This window comes from Ovis canadensis, chromosome 4, assembly GCF_042477335.2.
Source record: "Ovis canadensis isolate MfBH-ARS-UI-01 breed Bighorn chromosome 4, ARS-UI_OviCan_v2, whole genome shotgun sequence".
Classification (NCBI taxonomy): domain Eukaryota; kingdom Metazoa; phylum Chordata; class Mammalia; order Artiodactyla; family Bovidae; genus Ovis; species Ovis canadensis.
Window position 1 is genome coordinate 75,644,089 of NC_091248.1, and position 19,622 is coordinate 75,663,710.

Sequence of the window (19,622 nt, forward strand, 5' to 3'; positions counted from 1 at the left end):
TAGACTGCATTTGAGCATCACAAATGTTACTTTCATATGTAATTCACAATTTTACGCCTTGAGACAGAGCAAATGACTGTTGAGGGTCCCTGTCCCTCGAGGGTAGACATGAGACATGTCTGTTCTCCACTCTGACAGCCTCAGTCCAGCTCCAAAAGATGATTGCTCACTTCAAAGACTTTTTCTGTCTCTCGCTGACTCATCCTCCAACTGGTTATGAGCTAAACAGAAGCAGTAATTTTTTTCTCCTTTCAGGAAATGCCAGCTTGAGCAGGTGATGTCCTTTTTCTTCATCTCTACCACACCTCCCAAATGGGGGAAGGAAAATGCCACTTGACTGACAAGGCCATTTTTTCATTGACACTTTAAATACTCTACCAGCTGCCCTCAGCTGCTAAGACAACTCAATTAGAATAAAACTTGTTCCCCCATGTGTGTTTGTAAAATGACCAATAACCATGAAATCTGACCAGAATTCAGATTTCTCGTTAAGTATCTGCTAATATTGCTGTTTATCAAGGAGCTAGCAAATGTTCTGAGTCTTCTCCTGTGATTTCTATTGCGTCACTGAAAAACTGGTTATTAGCAAAGTTTTTACTTTACCAAGAAAGAAAATACAGTACATACCATATCCCAAGAGATCCTTCATGCTGATTCAAGAGCTTTAAATCAGCTGTTCCAAAGAACAAATTGGAATTCGTATACCTATTTTTAATTATGGTCCAAGGCAGGAAGAAAACTGACCAATTTACCATAATACCCTGCTTGGACATCCCGTGCCAAAATCAGTCAGGAAGAAATACAGACCACTGTCTACAATTGTATTTATTCTAAAGAGCAAAATTTTACCCTGAGATAAACAAACTAAAAAGGGTCAGTCTATCTAACTCTGTCTGGTCATAACACAGGGGAAACCTTAAACTCTTGCCTGTGAGTTACTGACTCTTCCTCTCAGTGTTGGAATTCTGGTGTCTACAGATACTTGGTGACTGGTAACCCTCAAAGACGGAACCATCATGTGAGAAAATGATCCTACATCATGAGATCAAGCCTCCAAGGGAGTAGAAGGAATGACCATTCCTTTTCATTTAAAACACAGTCATTAATTCTGATGACTGAGTTTGTTCCCTAAAGTATAATATCCATCACCACCTCTCCCTTCCTCTAAAGGAAATAGTTTTTCATTTAGTAGTTAGTTGGAGAAGACTCTTGACAGTCCCATGGACTGCAAGGAGATCCAAGTAGTCCATTCTGAAGGAGATCAGCCCTGGGATTTCTTTGGAAGGAATGATGCTAAAGCTGAAACTCCAGTACTTTGGCCACCTCATGAGAAGAGTTGACTCATTGGAAAAGACTCTGATGCTGGGAGGGATTGGGGGCAGGAGGAGAAGGGGATGACAGAGGATGAGATGGCTGGATGCCATCACTGACTCGATGGACATGAGTCTGAGTGAACTCTGGGAGTTGGTGATGGACAGGGACGCCTGGTGTGCTGCAATTCTTGGGGTCGCAAAAAGTCGGACACGACTGAGCAACTGAACTGAACTGAACTGAATGCACATGAAATTCAAATCAAAATGGAAACAGCCTAGACTAACTTTAAGCTTGGTTAAGACTAGCATTCAATCACACTAGAGAGAGAAACATGGGTATAAGAAGTCTGGTATTTATAACATGAGGCTCTCAGTAAACATTTCTCTCCAGGAACACCATCTTGGCTTAAACTTATAGGCTCAAATTTGTTTCACTTATGGGCTCAAATTTGCTTTACACTGTGGGCTCAAATTTGCTTTCCACTGTGGATTTTCCAGCTTTCTAGATCACTGTAATTCCCTTCTGAATGTTCTCTTAGCCAGTAAAGGCACACGTTTAGATTGAATTTGTTGATTAACCTTCTCTGCAAACAAGGAGAGCCAGAAAATACTGTAAGGAACTTCCTGCTCCCGCTGGATCAGAGGATGTGTCCAGGTCACACCCATGCCTTGCTGTCCATCTTGTTAATACAATATTCATGTCTTATTCATCCAACCCTACAGCTTCTCAGCAGGCTTTCCGAGGTCTTCACTGGGGCTTGCTTCCCATTGCCTAACATGGACCAGGAATTACTTAACACTGGATAGAGATTCTTTCTCTCTTTCTCTTCTTTTTCACACTTGTTCAGCATAAGGGAAACCAAACTAAAAATAAAGGGAGAAGCAAGAGAAAGGATGGAGAAGCTCATTGAGAACCTGGGTGAGGTGAAAGAGCACAAGTAGCATAGAAGCGAGGTCACCTCTCCTGTGACAGATAACCTGGGAGGCTGATGTCTTAACCTGGGCTGGACCTTTCTGCATCATTATTGATTTTTGTTTTAGAAACTCTTGGGACTGCAAGCCAGGGATAAGGCTGATCATACAGAAGAGCAAAAAGTATGGAGGGGGCTCAGTACTGGGTGACACTGACTTTGAAGAAACCCTTCCAAATGCCTGGTGCTCCATTAAGGGTAATTGGTTAGATGTTCAGATTGGCAGTGACTCAGAGAATCAGTGTAAAATTCTAAAGTAGAAAAGTAGGACCCCCCAAAAAAGTGAGTAGGAAAGTGGCCCATCGTCTCCTGGTCAATCAAAGGGGAGAAGGAACAGCCTGAACCAAACACTAGGAACTTGCAGCAGGGAAGCCAGATGAGCAGAGCTGGGCTAGAACAGCATCATGCACCCAGGAGGCCAGCATAGCCCCGCAGGTGCTTCAGTTTCAGGTCCAGAGGTTAAGGTGCAGCAGCCAGAATTTAATGTGAAGCAGAAAATATGATTCCAAGGTCATGCCTGAAAACCAGAACAGCCAGGCAGACTGAAGCTGGAGCCAGGCAAGCTGGCCCAAGGCTCTGTCTTCCACAGGGTACCTGTGGCCAATTGCAAGAAACTGTTGAGGTCTGCAAGCTGGTTCAGCAGAATAAGTCTTCATAAGGGTTAGTGTGGTTTCAGCATCATTGCAACTCTAAGCTTCCTATCAGAAGATCAGATATATACTATTCCTTCAGAGAGATGCATCATTTACCAGCATGAAGCAGTCTCTCCCTTGGAACCACATATGGAGGACACCGTGGACAATGTCCTTGATTTGAGTGTCACAACAAATGCAAAGGCCATTTTCCAATAGCTGTTTCTTCTAGAACCCTCCAGTAAAACACAAAGTATAAGAGAGTGGCTCAGTGGTGGCCATTCAGGCAGGGAAAAAGCCGACAGGAACTGGTAATCCAGTGTAAGACTCCAAACCACCAGCAGGGATTGTCTCCTGTGCTCTGAGAAGGGCAGCAGTATTTGCAGCCCCTCTGGGGACAGGGATTGGACTGTAAGTATAGATGGCCTGGCGTGATATTAGAACTAATTACAAAAGCAGCATAGTATTGATTCAGCTCCAGGGAAGTCCAGCTTCTCTTGTCCAATCAGAGCCCCTAATAGAATTTTCATTCTTCCCTTGGGGCAAAGGGAGATAAAAAGTTGGGGGTGGGGCAAGAGGGCACAGATCCCTGCCCTTGAGTTTTTGCGGAGTGAAGAGGGAAGATGGAGTAGGAAATGGCAGCCCACTCCAGTATTCTTGCCTGGACAATCCCCATGGACAGAGGAGCCTGATGAGCTACAGTCCACGGGTTGCAAAGAGTCAGACACAACCAGGTGACTGAACACATACGCACGAGGAGGGAAGAGCCGGGGGAATCACAGCTGTGCCCACTCCCTTCTCAGGACACCAGGGAAGTAAGGACATGGTGGGCTACGCTAGTAACGGTAGGTCTCACAGTTTTCTCTCTGGAGGTTTTCTGGGGATTTGAAATTTCCTTGAGAAATCCTTATTGACAATATGATATCACAATGTGGAGTTCGTTGTGCTGTTGCCTTGGGGCAGCTGACATTCCTGGGTTTCACCCCTGTTGAAGAACAGTTTTATTGCTGCTCATCATTTTAAGGCTCATACTGTTTTCTCTGTAGCTATCCTCACTCTACATGTGATGTTGAGATCATTTTATGTAATTTTATTTCTGAGAACTATGTGAGTTTTAATGATGATGGCTTGATATATGCAGGCAGTGTCTGGAAATGGCAACCCATGAAAGGAAAGGTTAGTTTAATAGTTTCCTCTTGTTTCTGAAATTCTGTTCTGGTCACTGAGAAATGAGATGGACTTGAATCAGTCTTGAATATTTTACAGCTCACCCTTCCCTCCCACCCCTCTTACTCTACAAACCACATTCATCCAACACTATCACAGGTTTTTCTTCTTGAGTTAAAGGGGGAAAATGATACAATGGAAAGATCACTTCTGTTTAGAAAACCCCCAAACTGAAACAATGACTCAGAGGCAGATGTGGCTGGGTAAACATCAGCCCAGGAGGGGAGCATCCTTCACACCCCTTATTCTGGGTGTTGACCACTGCTCGGAAAAGCCTGTCTCTAATTCTGTGTGTGTCTGCCCTGCAGTCACGGAGGAGTGGCAAAAGAAAGGTGGGCAGCCCTGGCAGCTCATCGAACCCGTGGATGGATTTCACCCTAATGAGGTAAGAGCAGTCACGTGATGGTTGCTGAAAGTTGTTATTTTTTCATTATAATTAATGCATCCATATGTTCATTTTTATCCTGTTTTATTCCAGAAAGTTTGAAGTGATGTACCTGCATGTGTAAGATAGAAGATAAACATAATTTAATATTCATTTTAGAGAATAAAGTAAAAATCAGAGTAAAAGGAAAATGAGGTAGAAATGATACCTGGATTCCTGACTTAATGTTTACAATTCATGATTTGTCCCAGAAATTCCTAAGGTACTCCCTGCAAGGACCCACAAAATCAGCTCCAGGCTTTCCAAGGGGCTGATGCAAAGAGAGGCATAAGCCATGGCCTTCAAAAGATTAAAAAAAAAATGAGTACTCAGAAAAAAAAAAATCAGAAGGATTCCTGGAAATGAGTCCTGTGAGAAATTTCTTCTACAGATCATTCTAGAAAATGAGGAGAATTGTATGAGAGGAGAACAATGTCCTTGACAATATCCTGCAATAAAAGCTGTTTCCCATCTAGGATTCCAAGGGACAATTCTGGAAAGTAGTTCTGCTCTGGTCTCTTCACAGAGCAAGGAGAGCTGGAAGGTGGGATGCTGTCCCCTCCTGTCCTCATTCTGTCCATTATCCTGGCTGTAGCCCAGGAAGTTCCTCTTTTATCTGTTCTATATACTGGACTTCCTCATAATATCTCTTTATATAGAAATTAGGAAAAGAACCAGGGGCGGGGGTAGCGCTGCCACTTGTTACATTTTGGTCAGTCAGGCCACAGGGAGGCCTGATCATCCCCTCAGAAGCTTGAAGAGAACCATGCTGTCCTTCCCTCGAATTCTAGGTCCCATGAGTACCCATGGGCAGGGCTAAGAGTTATCTCAAAAGAAAAGGAAGACTGCCACTCCATCACCAGATAGATGGACAGTGGAGTCCCATAGATGCTGGGTAAATTTTAAAGTGAATATTAAATGCCCATGTGTTAAATAGCAACAACCCAAAAAATCTAAGTAATGCACTTCAGAATATCTAAGTTTCCTGTGTTTCACTTGGATATGTTGATCCAAGAGAATCATTGGCTAGAAGCTGCCTAAATATTAGAGTTTGCCCCTCCCCTCAATGATGTCTGGTTTTAGAATAGCTCACGTGGAGACCTGCTTTCTGGCAGTTATGAGGTAGTCCTTCTTATCATTCTTTGTACATCACAGAATTTTACCCTCTGATTCTACAGAGAACAGGGATGAGAGGAGATGGTCAGATAGGGAGTAATGAGGAACAAACTAAAAAGAAGAGGGTCAAAGACAGCTTTGTTGTATATCTGTCTGATCTATCAAAAGAGTATTGTGTCCCTGACTCTTAAAATAGCATTAGGGTTCAAGTTCTGTCAGATGGGGGCTCTTTCTTGCACTCAAACAGTTTCACCAATAACTGATTGTTGTGAACAGAGTCAAAAGCTGAAAATCAGTGTGTGCTATAACCTTAAGTCATTCCTGAGAAATTCCTTCACATGCTGGGAGTGGGTGATAGAGTGGGCCACAGTGGGCGGAGCTATGACTAAAGCGGATGACAATGGAGAGACATGCCTAAAGCCCGCCTGCTTATCCTGTATGTTGAGCTGAACAGTCTAGATGGCAAATTGCCATCCAAGAATGTTTACTGAGTGCCTATCCAGTATCAAATACAGTGAGAAGTCAAGGATGAACAAGAAACTATCCCTGCCAGTTAAGGAGATTATAGGATAGAGAAGTAAACAGGTAATTAAATGTAAAGTAGTCAATGCCTCTAATTTGCTAGCACAGATGCTAAGGGAGCATTATGGGAGATGGGATGGAGCAAAGGGGTATGAGAAAAAACTTTTGGAGGCGGGAACTCAGAATTAAGACCATAAACTTGTCAAGTGACAGGAAGAGGGAAGGGGCTGCAGAAAATGTTTTGAGCCAAAGAAGTGCAAGGGCAAGGACCTGAATACAAAAGAAAGCACAGCACATTGGAGGAAATAAAAGTGTTTCAGTGTGGCTGAGACACAGAGTGGAGCGAAGAGAGAGGGATCAAGAGAGAGATTTAGGGACAGATCACATAGGGTCTGTATGGGATCTGACCTTTTAGCTATGGAGAATGGGGAGCCATTGAAGGTTTTTTCAGCAAGAAGGAAAAATACCCAGACTTAGGGCTTCCCTCCTGGCTCACATGGTAAAGAATCTGCCTGCAATGTGGAAGACCTGGGTTCAGTCCCTGGGTCGGGAAGATCCCCTGGAGAAGGGCATGACAGTCTGCTCCAGTATTCTTGCCTGGAGAATCCCATGGACAGAAGAGCCTGGCAGGCTACAGTCCATGGGGTCGCGCAAAGAATCAGATATGACTAAGTGACTAACACTTTCACTTCTTTCACTTTGTGCTCTAAAAAGATACCTGAGGTGGCAGCATGGAGAATGGTTTTGTCCAGAGGGAGGGAGACCTGTTTGGAGGACACTTTTGTGTGGGAGAGTGTGGTGGCGGAACAGAGGTAGTGAGAGTGGGAGAGAGAAAGCCTCTATTGGAGTGATTCAGACAGTTAAATCAACAGAACATGGTTGTTTATTGGATGTAAAGGTGAAAGAGGAAGAGATGCTAAGCATGACATTTCTTTTGTGAATTGGGAAATTGGATAGATGATTCCATTGCCTGCTGAGATCAAGAACACCTTTAGGAGGATAGGGTGGTTTGAGGAGGCGTTAGTAAAAGTTAGTAAAAGTTTAAAGATCCTATAGGATGTCTCTGCAGCAAGCTCAGGAAGGGATCTGAGCTGTAGATATAGATGTGAGCAGCATCAGGACACGGTTGTGACTTGAAGCCTTTAAGGGAGCCTCTGAATGTCCCTATATACCCTCCTCCCAGTGGCGTGCCCTATAGCAGAAGCCATGTGAATGTATTCTTCCAAACCATGGGGAAGCTAGAGGAATCCACCCCTTTTCCATCTTGAAAGAGCTAGTTGGTCAAGGCTGAGTTGCAGGACCTCATGTTGATGGCACAGACATAATACCAACCAAAAGAGTAGCCACGAACCTTTGTCCAGTGCCCCTCACCAGTTCCTGTACATCTGAGCAAGACAGTTGCTACTGGCTCCTCACCACCAAGAGGGGAGCAGGCTTTATTTTATTGACCTATTTTTTTCTAAAACCCTGCTGGAGAAGCAGAGGGGGACAGTGTATAATCACTATTGATTCAACTGTTCCAATTCTCTCAGAGAGACAAGTGTAATTAAGTATAAACACAGATTTTGTTGAAAAGTTCAAATTTATGGTAGATATTAATTTTTGAGCCAGATTGTATTCACCATCTAAGTGAAAGTAAGCAAATATTTTTTTAAAAAGCCTGATATACTAATAATCACTTCTTTATCTCATTTCCAAAATGTAGAACAGAAATTTAAGAAATACCTTCTTCATTTTAAGGGGGTAATGGGACTAGAAAAGTATAATGCCAGACCTGCTGATTGATGGATTTCATGAGTAGGAAGGAGATGACTCACAAAATTAGACACCTGGATGAAGAGAGGTGAAAATACCAAGTCAAGGAACTTAAAAAAAGAAGATTTAGTTCAGTTCAGTCGCTTGTTGTGTCCAGCTCTTTGTGATCACATGGACCACAGCAGCCAGGCCTCCCTATTTATCACCAACTCCCAGAGTTTACCCAAACTCATGTGCATTGAGTCAGTGATGCCATCAACCATCTCATCCTCTGTCGTCCCCTTCTCCTGCCCTCAATTTTTCCCAGCATCAGGGTCTTTTCCAATGAGTCAATTCTTTGCATCAGGTGGCCAAAGTATTGGAGTTTCAGCTTCAGCATCAGTCCTTCCAAAGAACACCCAGGACTGATCTCCTTTAGGATGGACTGGTTGGACCTCCTTCAAGTCCAAGGGACTCTCAAGAGTCTTCAACACCACACTTCAAAAGCATCAATTCTTTGGCATTCAGTTTTCTTATAGTCCAACTCTCACATCCATACATGATCACTGGAAAAACCATAGCCTTGACTAGATGGACCTTTCTTGGCAAAGTAATGTTTCTGTTTTTTAATATGCTATCTAGTTTGGTCATAACTTTCCTTCCAAGGAGTATACATGTTTTAATTTCATGGTGGCAATCACAATCTGCAGAGATTTAAGACCCCCCCAAAAAAAGTCATCCACTATTTCCACTGTTTCCCCATCTATTTCCCATGAAGTGATGCGGCCAGATGCCATGATCTTAGTTTTCTGAATTTTGAGCTTTAAGCCAACTTTTTCACTCTCCTTTTTCACTTTCATCAAGAGGCTCTTTAGTTCTTCACTTTCTGCCATAAGGGTGGTGTCATCTGCATATCTGAGGTTATTGATATTTCTCCCGGCAGTCTTGATTCCAGCTTGTGTTTCTTCCAGTCCATCGTTTCTCATGATGTACTCTGCATAGAAGTTAAATAAGCAGGGTGACAATATACAGCCTTGACGTCCTCCTTTTCCTATTTGGTACCAGTCTGTTGTTCCATGTCCAGTTCTAACTGTTGCTTCCTGACCTGCATACAGATTTCTCAAGAGTCAGGTCAGGTGGTCTGGTATTCCCATCTCTTTCAGAATTTTCCACAGTTTATTGTGATCCACACAGTTAAAGGCTTTGCCATAGTCAATAAAGCAGAAATAGATGTCTTTCTGGCACTCTCTTGCTTTTTTGATAATCCAGTGGATGTTGGCAATTTGATCTCTGGTTCCTCTACCTTTTCTAAAGCCAGCTTGAACATCTGGAAGTTCGCAGTTCACATATTGCTGAAGCCTGGCTTGGAGAATTTTGAGCATTACTTTACTAGCGTGTGAGATGAGTGCAATTGTGTAGTAGTTTGAGCATTCTTTGGCATTGCCTTTCTTTGGGACTGGAATGAAAACTGACCTTTTCCAGTCCTGTGGCTACTGCTGAGTTTTCCAAATTTGCTGGCATAGTGAGTGTAGCACTTTCACAGCATCATCTTTTAGGATTTGAAATAGCTCAACCAGAATTCCATCACCTCCACTAGCTTTGTTCATAGTGATGCTTCCTAAGGCCCACTTGACTTCACATTTTAGGATGTCTGGCTCTAGATGAGTGATCACACCATCATGATTATCTGGGTCATGAAGATCTTTTTTGTACAGTTCTTCTGTGTATTCTTGTCACCTCTTCTTAATATCTTCTGCTTCTGTTAGGTCCATGCGATGTCTTTCCTTTATTGAGCCCATCTTTGCATGAAATATTCCCTTGGTATCTCTAATTATCTTGAAGAGATCTCTAGTCTTTCCCATTCTATTGTTTTCCTCTATTTCTTTGCACTGATCATTGAGGAAGGCTTATATATATATATAAGCCTTATTATACATACATATATATATATATATATATATATATATATATCCTTGCTATTCTTTGGAACTCTGCATTTAAATGGGTGTATCTTTCCTTCTCTCCTTTGCTTTTTGCTTCTCTTCTTTTCACAGCTATTTGTAAGGCCTCCCCAGACAGCCATTTTGCTTTTTTGCATTTCTTTTCCATGGGAATGGTCCTGATCCCTGTCTCCTGTACAATGTCATGAACCTCTGTCAATAGCTCATCAGGCACTCTGTCTATCAGATCTAGTCCCTTAAATCTATTTCTCACTTCCACTGTATAATCATAAGGGATTTGATTTAGGTCATACCTGAATGGTCTAGTGGTTTTCCTTACTTTCTTCAATTTAAGTGTGAATTTGGCATTAAGGAGGTCATGATCTGAGCCACAGTCAGCCCCTGGTCTTGTTTTTGCTGACTGTATAGAGCGTCTCCATCTTTTTGCTGCAAAGAATATAATCAATCTGATTTTGGTGTTGACCATCTGGTGATGTCCATGTGTAGAGTCTTCTCTTGTGTTATTGAACGAGGGTGTTTGCTATGACCAGTGTATTCTCTTGGCAAAACTCTATTAGCCTTTGCCCTGCTTCTTTCTGTACTCCAAGGCCAAATTTGCCTGTTACTCCAGGTGTTTCTTGACTTCCTACTTTTGCATTCCAGTCCCCTATAATGAAAAGGACATCTTTTTTGGGTGTTAGTTCTACTTGTAGGTCTTCATAGAACTGTTCAACTTCAGCTTCTTCAGCATTACTGGTTGGGGCATAGACTTGGATTACCATGATATTGAATGGTCTGCCTTGGAAATGAACAGAGATCATTCTGTTGTTTTTGAGATTGCATCCAAGTACTGCATTTTGGACTCTCTTGTTGTATGATGGCTAGTCCATTTCTTCTAAGGGATTCCTGCCCACAGTAGTAGATATAATGGTCACCTGAGTTAAATTCACCCATTCCAGTCCATTTTATTTTTCTGATTCCTAGAATGTTCACTCTTGCCATCTCCTGTTTGACCATTCCTAATTTGCCTTGATTCATGGACCTAACATTCCAGGTTTTTATGCAATATTGCTCTTTACAGCGTCAGACCTTGCTTCTATCATCAGTCCCATCCACAACTGGGTGTTATTTTTGCTTTGGCTATATCCCTTCATTCTTTCTGAAGTTACTTCTCCACTGATCTCCAGTAGCATATTTGGCACCTACCCACCTGGGGAGTTCATCTTTCAGTGTCCTATCTTTTCGCCTTTGCATACTGTTCACAGGGTTCTCAATGGAAGAATACTGAAGTGGTTTGCCATTCCCTTCTCCAGTGGACCACATTTTGTCAGGAGAAGATTGGAACATTCTAAATTTGGGGTACCTGCACTATATTCAGTCACTAGATCAAGTTTATGAGTTCTGATCTCAGGAGAGGGGTCTGGCCTGGAGACACAGATTTGGGAATCACCTGCTTCTAGTTGAGAGTAAGAGACACTGGCAGGGATGAGGTTGGCCCAAGGGATCAAATTATGAAGAAAAAGTAAAGATCAAACAGGATTAAGATTGAGAAGGTGTTTTAGTTGTCTACTGTTGCATACCAAATGATTTTAAAACCATGCACATTACTTATCTGGCATTTTCTGTGGCCAGGAATCTAGGCAACATGGGTTAACTGGGTATCCTGCTCCACTGTCTCTCCCAGGTTGCCATCAAGGTGTCTGCCAGGGCTGGGTGTCATTTGAAAGCTGAACTTGGATCTGCCTCCAAGTTCATATGCAGAATTTAGTTCCTTGAGCCTTGTGGAACTAAAATGTTTCTAGCAACAGTTCCTAGCTGGCTGTTGCTCAGAGGCCACCTGAGTGACCTGTTTGTTTCATCAGCGAGTACAAAACAGCAACAGAGAGTATCTGCCAGCAAGACAGAAGTCACAGTGGTACACAACCTAATCTCAGAGTAACGTTCCATCACCTTTGCCATATCCTAGAAGTTAAAAGCAAGTGTCAAGTTCCACCACACTCAAAGGAGAGGGATTACACAGGTGTGACTGCCATGAAGCAGGAACTATTGGCCCTCCCAGCAGGACCCACTGGAAGGAAGACCTGGGAGATCACTAGATGCCTCCGGAGACAGCTGATGTAGCAGAGAGTTGGGAATAGCAGTCAAACTACTGACAAAATGCAAAGAAAGTTTGTCCTAGAAAAGAAACATCATGGTAAAGACCCAAGACCCAGATTTGTGGCCTGTGGAAGGTGCAGCAATTCTATATGTTCAACGTCTACCTTTTAAAATCTTCGCAAAGTTAAATATCTGAAAAGGCACTCAAAACATCTCTGAGTCTAAAATCAGGCAATGGTAAACAGGAAATGTTGAAAGAATCACAAACATACCAAGTCCAGTTTTCTTGGCTATGCTGAGACTCTCTAGTTAAACATTCCTGACACCTCCTGCCTTTAGAAACTCCATCCAACAAAGTCTCTGCAAGACAGCCTCATCTCTTATCAGGCAAGGAGCAACTCAAACCAACCTCTTCAAATTCTCCCTGCAGGCAGTGAATCTTCCATGACACCAACTCCCTCCTCTTTCTTGAGCCCTGGCCCATTTACACTGCTGGAAGAAAACATCTATATGTATAATCAGCAGGTTGGCTTTAAATAAGTTTAATAGCCTCTAGATCTTTATTTGTCTCAACAAGTAAGTCCCTGGGACTCCAGGTCCATGGCAGACTTGTGGAGTCCCTCAAAGAAGGCATCTGTGCTGGCAGTGGGGAAAGAGAAGAGAAAGGGCCTTCTGGCCAGGAAACCCTCCAATAGCGGTCATTTAGGCTGGTCACCCAGGAATGAAGGGCCAATTTGGTCAGTTTGCTTTATACACCCGCTGGCAGCAGTGGTTTGAGTGGTGACACACTGAGTCAGCACAGACGGGCTGCAGCTGGAAACTTACATTTTTCCTTAAATGTTTTAGAATACATCTCATACCACTATCACATTGTAAGCTTACAAATTTAGAATTAATTGGGAACAAAAGCAACCAGGTCCAATAGATTGTGTTTCTGAGCAGATTAAGAGGCCAGAGAAATAAAACCGTGCCTTCCCTGTGGTGAGGGCTTCCCTGCAGGCATTTAAAATCAATCTTACCAAGATAGACTGGATGTGTTCTTCCTACAGAAAAAATAAATTCAGAGATTTTTCATTTTGGTCTGGTAGAACCTCAGCGTTAAATTTAGCAATTTAAAAGGTTGGTCATAAATTGTTGGTGAAGTCTATATAATCTTGCTCTGAATTGCAAGAATTTATTCTTTAAAAATATTACAAAAAGGAAACAACAAAATTCTGTAAAGTAATTATCCTTCAATTAAAAAATAAATTAATTAAATATATATATATATTACAAAAAGGTAGTTACTGTTTGGGGTTTGTTTTTATGGTTGTCTTACTAAAGAGTTCCATTTTTGTAACAAAGTCTGTACAAATATCTTCTGAAGTGGGAGTGTGGAGGAATCTCAGATGATGTCCAGCTATGACCACTGCTGGGCTTCTATCATGCCTGCATATGTGAGCAGATCATGAGCATGTGGGCTGAATTTGGCATGGTATATTTGCCTGGAGGACTAGTACTGCCTGGGGAAGAACTCATCATAAGTACAAATATGGTTAGGCAAAGAAATGTGGCTCAATTTTAACTTGTCATCAGAAGGGAGAACAATTCTAAAAACCACATGATGGCTGTCACCAAGGACTGAATCAAGAAACAGCACCAAGTCCCCGCCCTCCAACTCCCCTCTCCATGGACTCATGCCCGAATCCTAGGGAGAGCAAAGGCTGCAAGTAAAAACTGAGAAAGCTGCTCACCTAAATATATAAAACAACGGGAGGTTAAGTTACCCTGCTTGGTCACCCCTTCTGTGAGAGTTTCAAAGAGGAAACGTTGCAGTGGGCCAACAACCATCGCATGGTTTTGCTACCCTGCGGGCTTCTGCAGCAGGCAGATGAGTGGGTGACAGTGCCCCACCTAAGCACTGGGGCTGCAGAGGGGCCTGCAGACCGGCACCAGTGCCCATGTGGTACGGACTTACCCAGAGTAAGGGCCGCACTGCTGGAACTGAGGGGCACCTGGACAAGAGCAGCAGCGCCCTGGTGGCAACCGTCTGGACTCTGCAGCTGAGGCCCTGCGAGAGCACAGGCAGCTGGGCCACTGCCGAGGAAGAGACAAGGAAGAGCCCGACCCTGTTCACCACCACATTCCACTTACCCAGGACCCTACGTCCCCTAGCTTTCTGCTGGACCAGTTTCATTCCGTGCACGTGTCTAGCAGGGGTAGTGAATGAGGCAGCCTGTGAACCCACCCTGGGCTGCAGATGTAGGCACCGGCAGCAGGAAACTGTCTCTGCCCCTGTCCTGAGGACAGATGTTAGGAAGATGTGTGGCGAGAATCTCTATCGGTGAAATAAATTAGTTTACATCTATCTGATGGAGTATAGTTCCATGAATAAAAATGATAGAGATCTGCTTTCAGTGACATGGTAATAGGTTTGTAATATAGAGCAAATTAATAAAAGCAGATTAAAGATTGGTGGGATGATGACTCAACTGAATGCATTTGTCAACACTCATGGAACTGTTTACCAAAAAGAGTGAATTTTACTGTGTGTTAATTATTTCTCAAAAAGAGCAGATTTTAAAATATTTATAGAGGGATCCAGTATATGTATGTGTGTGTGTGCATGTGTGTGGCTCAGAAAGGTTCAGTGCTGACAGTGACTCTCTATTCAATTAAGATGTGTTGTATCCTGTTTTCCTTTTTGCTTAACTATCTTTTAATTTTTTTCTCAACTGAATAGGTATTGCATTAATATTTTAAATTGTGAATAGGGAGGCACAAAAGATATTTGTGTTCAAGGACCAGCTCACCTGGGGTAATAAGGATAGCTGAGCCTTGTCCTGAACAGTGTATCATGGGAGTTACCAGAGAAGGGTGGTTTTAAGAAGCTCATAGTAGGTGCTCAGTACACGTTTCTCAGACAAATGAATAATTATAGTGAGTCATTTTATCACAAGTGTCTAGTTTAGTAATAATGATGCCACTTTCATTTTAGATCCAAAATATCAGCAGTGCACACTCGTGAATATTTTAATCTCCATTAGAGTGACAGCCAACTAATTGCTTTCAAACCAAACAGCTACCCGTACTCAGATCTGAGTTCTCTCCTGTTAACTTTCCTCCGCTTATCCTCATCCCCATCTCCTCCCTTATTAATTCAGACTGGGAAATAAATGACCACAAATACTTTGGTACTACATAATTATTAGGAAGACTGCTTAGGTCTATCAAGGTAAAATGCAAAAACCGAAAAATAAGAACCCGTAATTTTTCACAGACCTAGAAGGAGGCTGTTCTGTTGAGAAGTGGCAGGAAAAACAGTCTGAAAACAGTCCTCTCTTTTGAAAAAACACTGACTGCTTTAGTGTGTGAGAGATGATCAGATCTTCCAGTAAACCTGCTGGCCTGACAGCCTCTTTAGGTCTGAGTGTGTGTGTGTGTGTTTGTGTGTGTGTGTGTGTGTGGTTCATGTAGTACGTGGTAGTGGCAGGTGGGGTGGGTGTGTGTTAGACACCACACAGAAATAATCAAGGTTACATTGGTGGATGGATGGAATTTGGGATCCACCTCAGAAGGCTCAGAATGTATTAAAATACCACGGATGTTTAATATATTGACTCAACCAGTTCTAGTTTTTTTCTACGTGCTAAAATCTTTTGCACAATTTAGACCCAGATAAGTCATTAGATCATTCACTCATTTTGCAAACGAGAGAATTTCAGCCCAGAGAGTAGACGAGGGCTGCCCACATCCACAGGGAGCTGGCAGCACTACTTACTGGCAAGATGAACAGGATGTGCCCTTTGAAGACAATGTCCATGTGCTTCTGAATAAGTCAGGGACATCACTGAGCATCCGCGCTGAACAATATGTTCCCCTCTGAAGCCTTCAGCAATCACATTCCTCTATTCATTCAGCTTTAACCACCCCCTACCCAACCCCAGGGAGATGTAGCCATCTGGGGCCTGAAGGCTTGTCCAAGCCCCATTTGCTAAATGAAGGCATTATCTGCAGAGAAAGACTCCTCATCAAAGACACGTTAATGACAAGCCAGAGAACTGAACACCAAGAATGGGTCCCGGTGACATGGTGAATAAAGGGACATACAACAATGGAACAAGCGAGTGGGCATTGGGCTGGGACAGCAGGGACAGACCTGGGAGTTAAGCCACTACATTCCTCACCCTGGCACTCCAGCCACACTCTTCATGCCCACAGCCCGCCAGGGCACCCATTCAGCCTCAAGTCCCAGGCACCCCTGGGTCCCCACCCACGGGCCATTCTCTTCTGTGCCTCTGAGCTTTTGGGTGTGCTGTACCCTCCATCATGTACACTACTTCCTTCTGGATCCATCTGGTGAATTCCTCCTTGAAAATTCAGCTCAGCTATCACACTCTTCAGAGAGGACCTAGCCTTTGCTCCCACCCAGCAGAGTTGCCACCTCTTCCCCTTCCAGGTAGGAGCACCCCTCTCCGCCCTCCCTGTGGCTTTGGTAGCATCATTCTGCAAGCCTCAGTCCCTCACTAGGCTGGGAGTTCCTTGAAGGAAGGATTCATCCTGTTTATCTCCAAAACCCAAGCCTTAGGCCTGTAGTAAGTGTTAGCTGTCCACAGGTAAGTGAATAAATGGCTTTCTGAGAAAGTATATTTGCTGTCTTTTACCAAATACAAATTTCCACAAAGGTAGCAGCTTAAAACAATACATACTTGGTTCAGTTTCTGTGGGTCAGAAGTGCTGGCACAGTTTCACTGGGCTCCCTGCTTGGGATTTCACAGACTAACATCTACGTTCTCACTTGGAGACAACTGGGGAAGATTTGATGCCATACCCACTTGGGTTGTTGGCAGAATTTATTTCCTTGTGGCTGTAGGACTGAAGACCCAACTTCTTACTAGATGTGAGCTAGAGGCCACCCTCTGCTCCCTGCCATGTGGCTTCTCACCATGCCTTCTAACTTCATCAGCCCAGCAAGGAGGGTCTCGAGAGCAAATCTGCCAGCAAAGCAGAGTCATAGATAACGCGACAGTCACTGAAAGGACATCCTTTATTGTGCTCTGTTGCTTAGAACCAGGTGATAGGTTCCACCCACATCAAAGGAAGGGGATCATACGAAGACTCAAAGGTAGGAATCCTTGGGAGCCAGACTAAGGTCTGCCCACCACTCAAAGAATAGAGTAAATCTTGCCGATAAGTTCTTTACTTTGGTATAATCCCCCTTTTCCTTTTCCTTTGGGTTCTTGCTTGCAGGTGGTTTCCCAGCTGTTGGCAGATCGCTTCTGGAAGAAGATGCAGCACCAGTGGCCTCATGTCCTGGGAAAGGAGAATCCATTCAATCCCCAGATTGAGGAGGTGTTTGGAGACCAAGGGGGGCACTGAGGCCCCAAGGACATGTGCTTCTGGGGAGGCAGCAACCTGGGTAAACTCATTCAACAAACGGTTATAGGGGTTGCTTGTCACAAACACAAAATTAGGTACAATTTAAACACTTATTTAGAATGAGAGAAGAAATCACAAGTTACAAATTTTTGGAAGTTAACAAATATAAGCTCCACAAAGTCTAGGGAAAAAATGACAACTTTTCTTTCTTTACAAGATTTTCTTACATTCTTTGGCTACATAATCTGATTACTTCTTCCTATAATAATGCTTTTGTAATATGGTTGTTTATAGACAGAAAATTTTTTTTTTCTTATTGATAGTTTAGAAGAGTTTCTTTCAGCTACACAACTCATCACTGGTAAAGCTGTGTAAATTTCTAGGATTGTTTTCAAAATGGGAAGACCTCGATCAAATTTCTTTTGTGGAGGAGTCATTAAAGACACACACCCTATTTGTAGTGCTGGTAAAGCTTTGTGTTCATATAAGCACACATACAAGAAATTTGATAAATTCTATTGCACATCCTCTCATCCATGTGTCACTTTCCCGGCGCTGATGGATATGGGGGCCAGTGTCTGTGTGCCACCAGCATTCCACCTCAGAGCAGGCCTGCCTTTCTACATTCTGCCCTTAGGAGCTTGCTTGGCACAGCCCAAAGAGTGGGCCAGTTCTGGCCAGGGTTCTCAGGGGCCGGTGAGTAAAGGCTCCAGCCTCTTTGATTAGTGCTCAGTTTGGGGATATATTCTGTGTGCTTCTCAGGGGGTCTCAACAGAATCAGCCTCCTCTGCTCACAGGAGCATCGCCTTACATGACTCTTCCTTCCTTGTGTCACTCTCCTCGCTTGTGGGATCACTCCCCAAATAAACCGCCTGCACCCAAATTTTTGTCTTAATAAAGATGAAATTATAATGACAGTATGTGTATAATTGTGTATGCTTTATTACTTTACTATTTTTAATTATTTATTCCTGATAGGGAGATACTTCTCTTTTGTCCAGGCACCAGCATGAACCACATCTTGCAGTCATCGTATCCATGACTGGAAGACCTTACCCCAGACTAGCTCCCAGTCTGTGCGTTTCACACATTTCTCCTCCGTGATCCCCATACTTTCCGTGCCAGGAGCTGTAGTACACTTTCTCCTCCTGTGATCTGACCACTAGCCCTGCACTTTGTCTCCATGCTGGTGGACAGTAGGAGCGTACCTGGAAGTCCTTCCTGCCCCAGGATGGCTGGCAGTAACCTGCACAGAAATAACAGCTAACCACATACATAGTGCAACCTAAATGTATCTCCATTTCAACTTCCCCAAAATTCCCATGGCTTTTCCAGAGCCACCAGATAAAAGGGAAATTGTGACAGAGAGGAAATGTGTTTAAAATATCTTACTTTTGCCAATTTTACAAAGCATAGGACCCTGTGAACTCATTGTTGGGGCACCTTCCAGGGCTTTGGAAGAAACTCTAAAACTTAATCTTTCTTAGACTTATAGTAAATCCATCTCTGCTCACAAGATTAATCTGCCAGGTTTGTGTGAGCTTCAGTTTGGAGGGCCAACACACTTAAACTATTGTCAACCCATTAATTTCTGTCACCTGAGTAGGATCTTTGGCTCAGAATGACCAGCACATGTCCTCAGGAGGTAGATCAGCAGGTGACCAACAAGCCCTCAGGAGGCTGCTTGTTTGAAGCAGGAAATACAAACTTGGAGAATAAAGATGTGAGGTGTTGGGCTGTGGTGGTGGTTTAGTTGCTAAGTCGTGTCCGACTCTAGCGACCCCATGGACTGGAGCCCACCAGGCTCCTCTGTCCATGAGATTTTCCAGGCAAGAAAACTGGAGTGGGTTGCCATTTCCTTCTCCAGGGGATCTTCAGGACCCAGGAATTGGACCCAGGAATTGAACCCAGGTCTCCTGCATTGCAGGCAGACTCCTGCATTGCAGGCAGGTTCTCTACCCACTGAGCTACAAGGGAACTTGGAGAATAGATTAAAGATGTGAGGTGTTGGGCTGTGGACACCTGGTATACCTGTCTCCTCCTGGTTCTGATGTTTCAACATTTCATCTTACTTCTAAGCACTAAAATACCAACACTCTTGTTGTTTTGTTATTATTTTTTTAATCTGAAATCTAAATCATTCAGTCTCAAAATATACCCAGAGAACACTGCACTAAAATTCCGTATTCCTTTAGAAAGAATTCTATTCAATCCCCTCTGTTTAAAATGCTTCCAAGTTACTACATTGCTATTCTAATTTTTATTTCCCAGAGTACCAGTGAAGTTGA

General features: G+C 43.3%; 1 protein-coding gene across 1 annotated transcript in view; it reads left to right on the plus strand.

Annotated features, from left to right (window-relative positions):
- Window positions 1–18,251, plus strand: part of AOAH (acyloxyacyl hydrolase) — a 197,201-nt gene extending 178,950 nt beyond the window's left edge. The window contains exons 20-21 of the mRNA XM_069588031.1: window positions 4,452–4,528; window positions 17,206–18,251. Of these exons, the coding sequence (XP_069444132.1) occupies window positions 4,452–4,528; window positions 17,206–17,334 (206 nt within the window). The 3' untranslated portion in view covers window positions 17,335–18,251. The remainder of the gene's footprint in view (window positions 1–4,451; window positions 4,529–17,205) is intronic.
- Window positions 18,252–19,622: the final 1,371 nt, after the last annotated feature.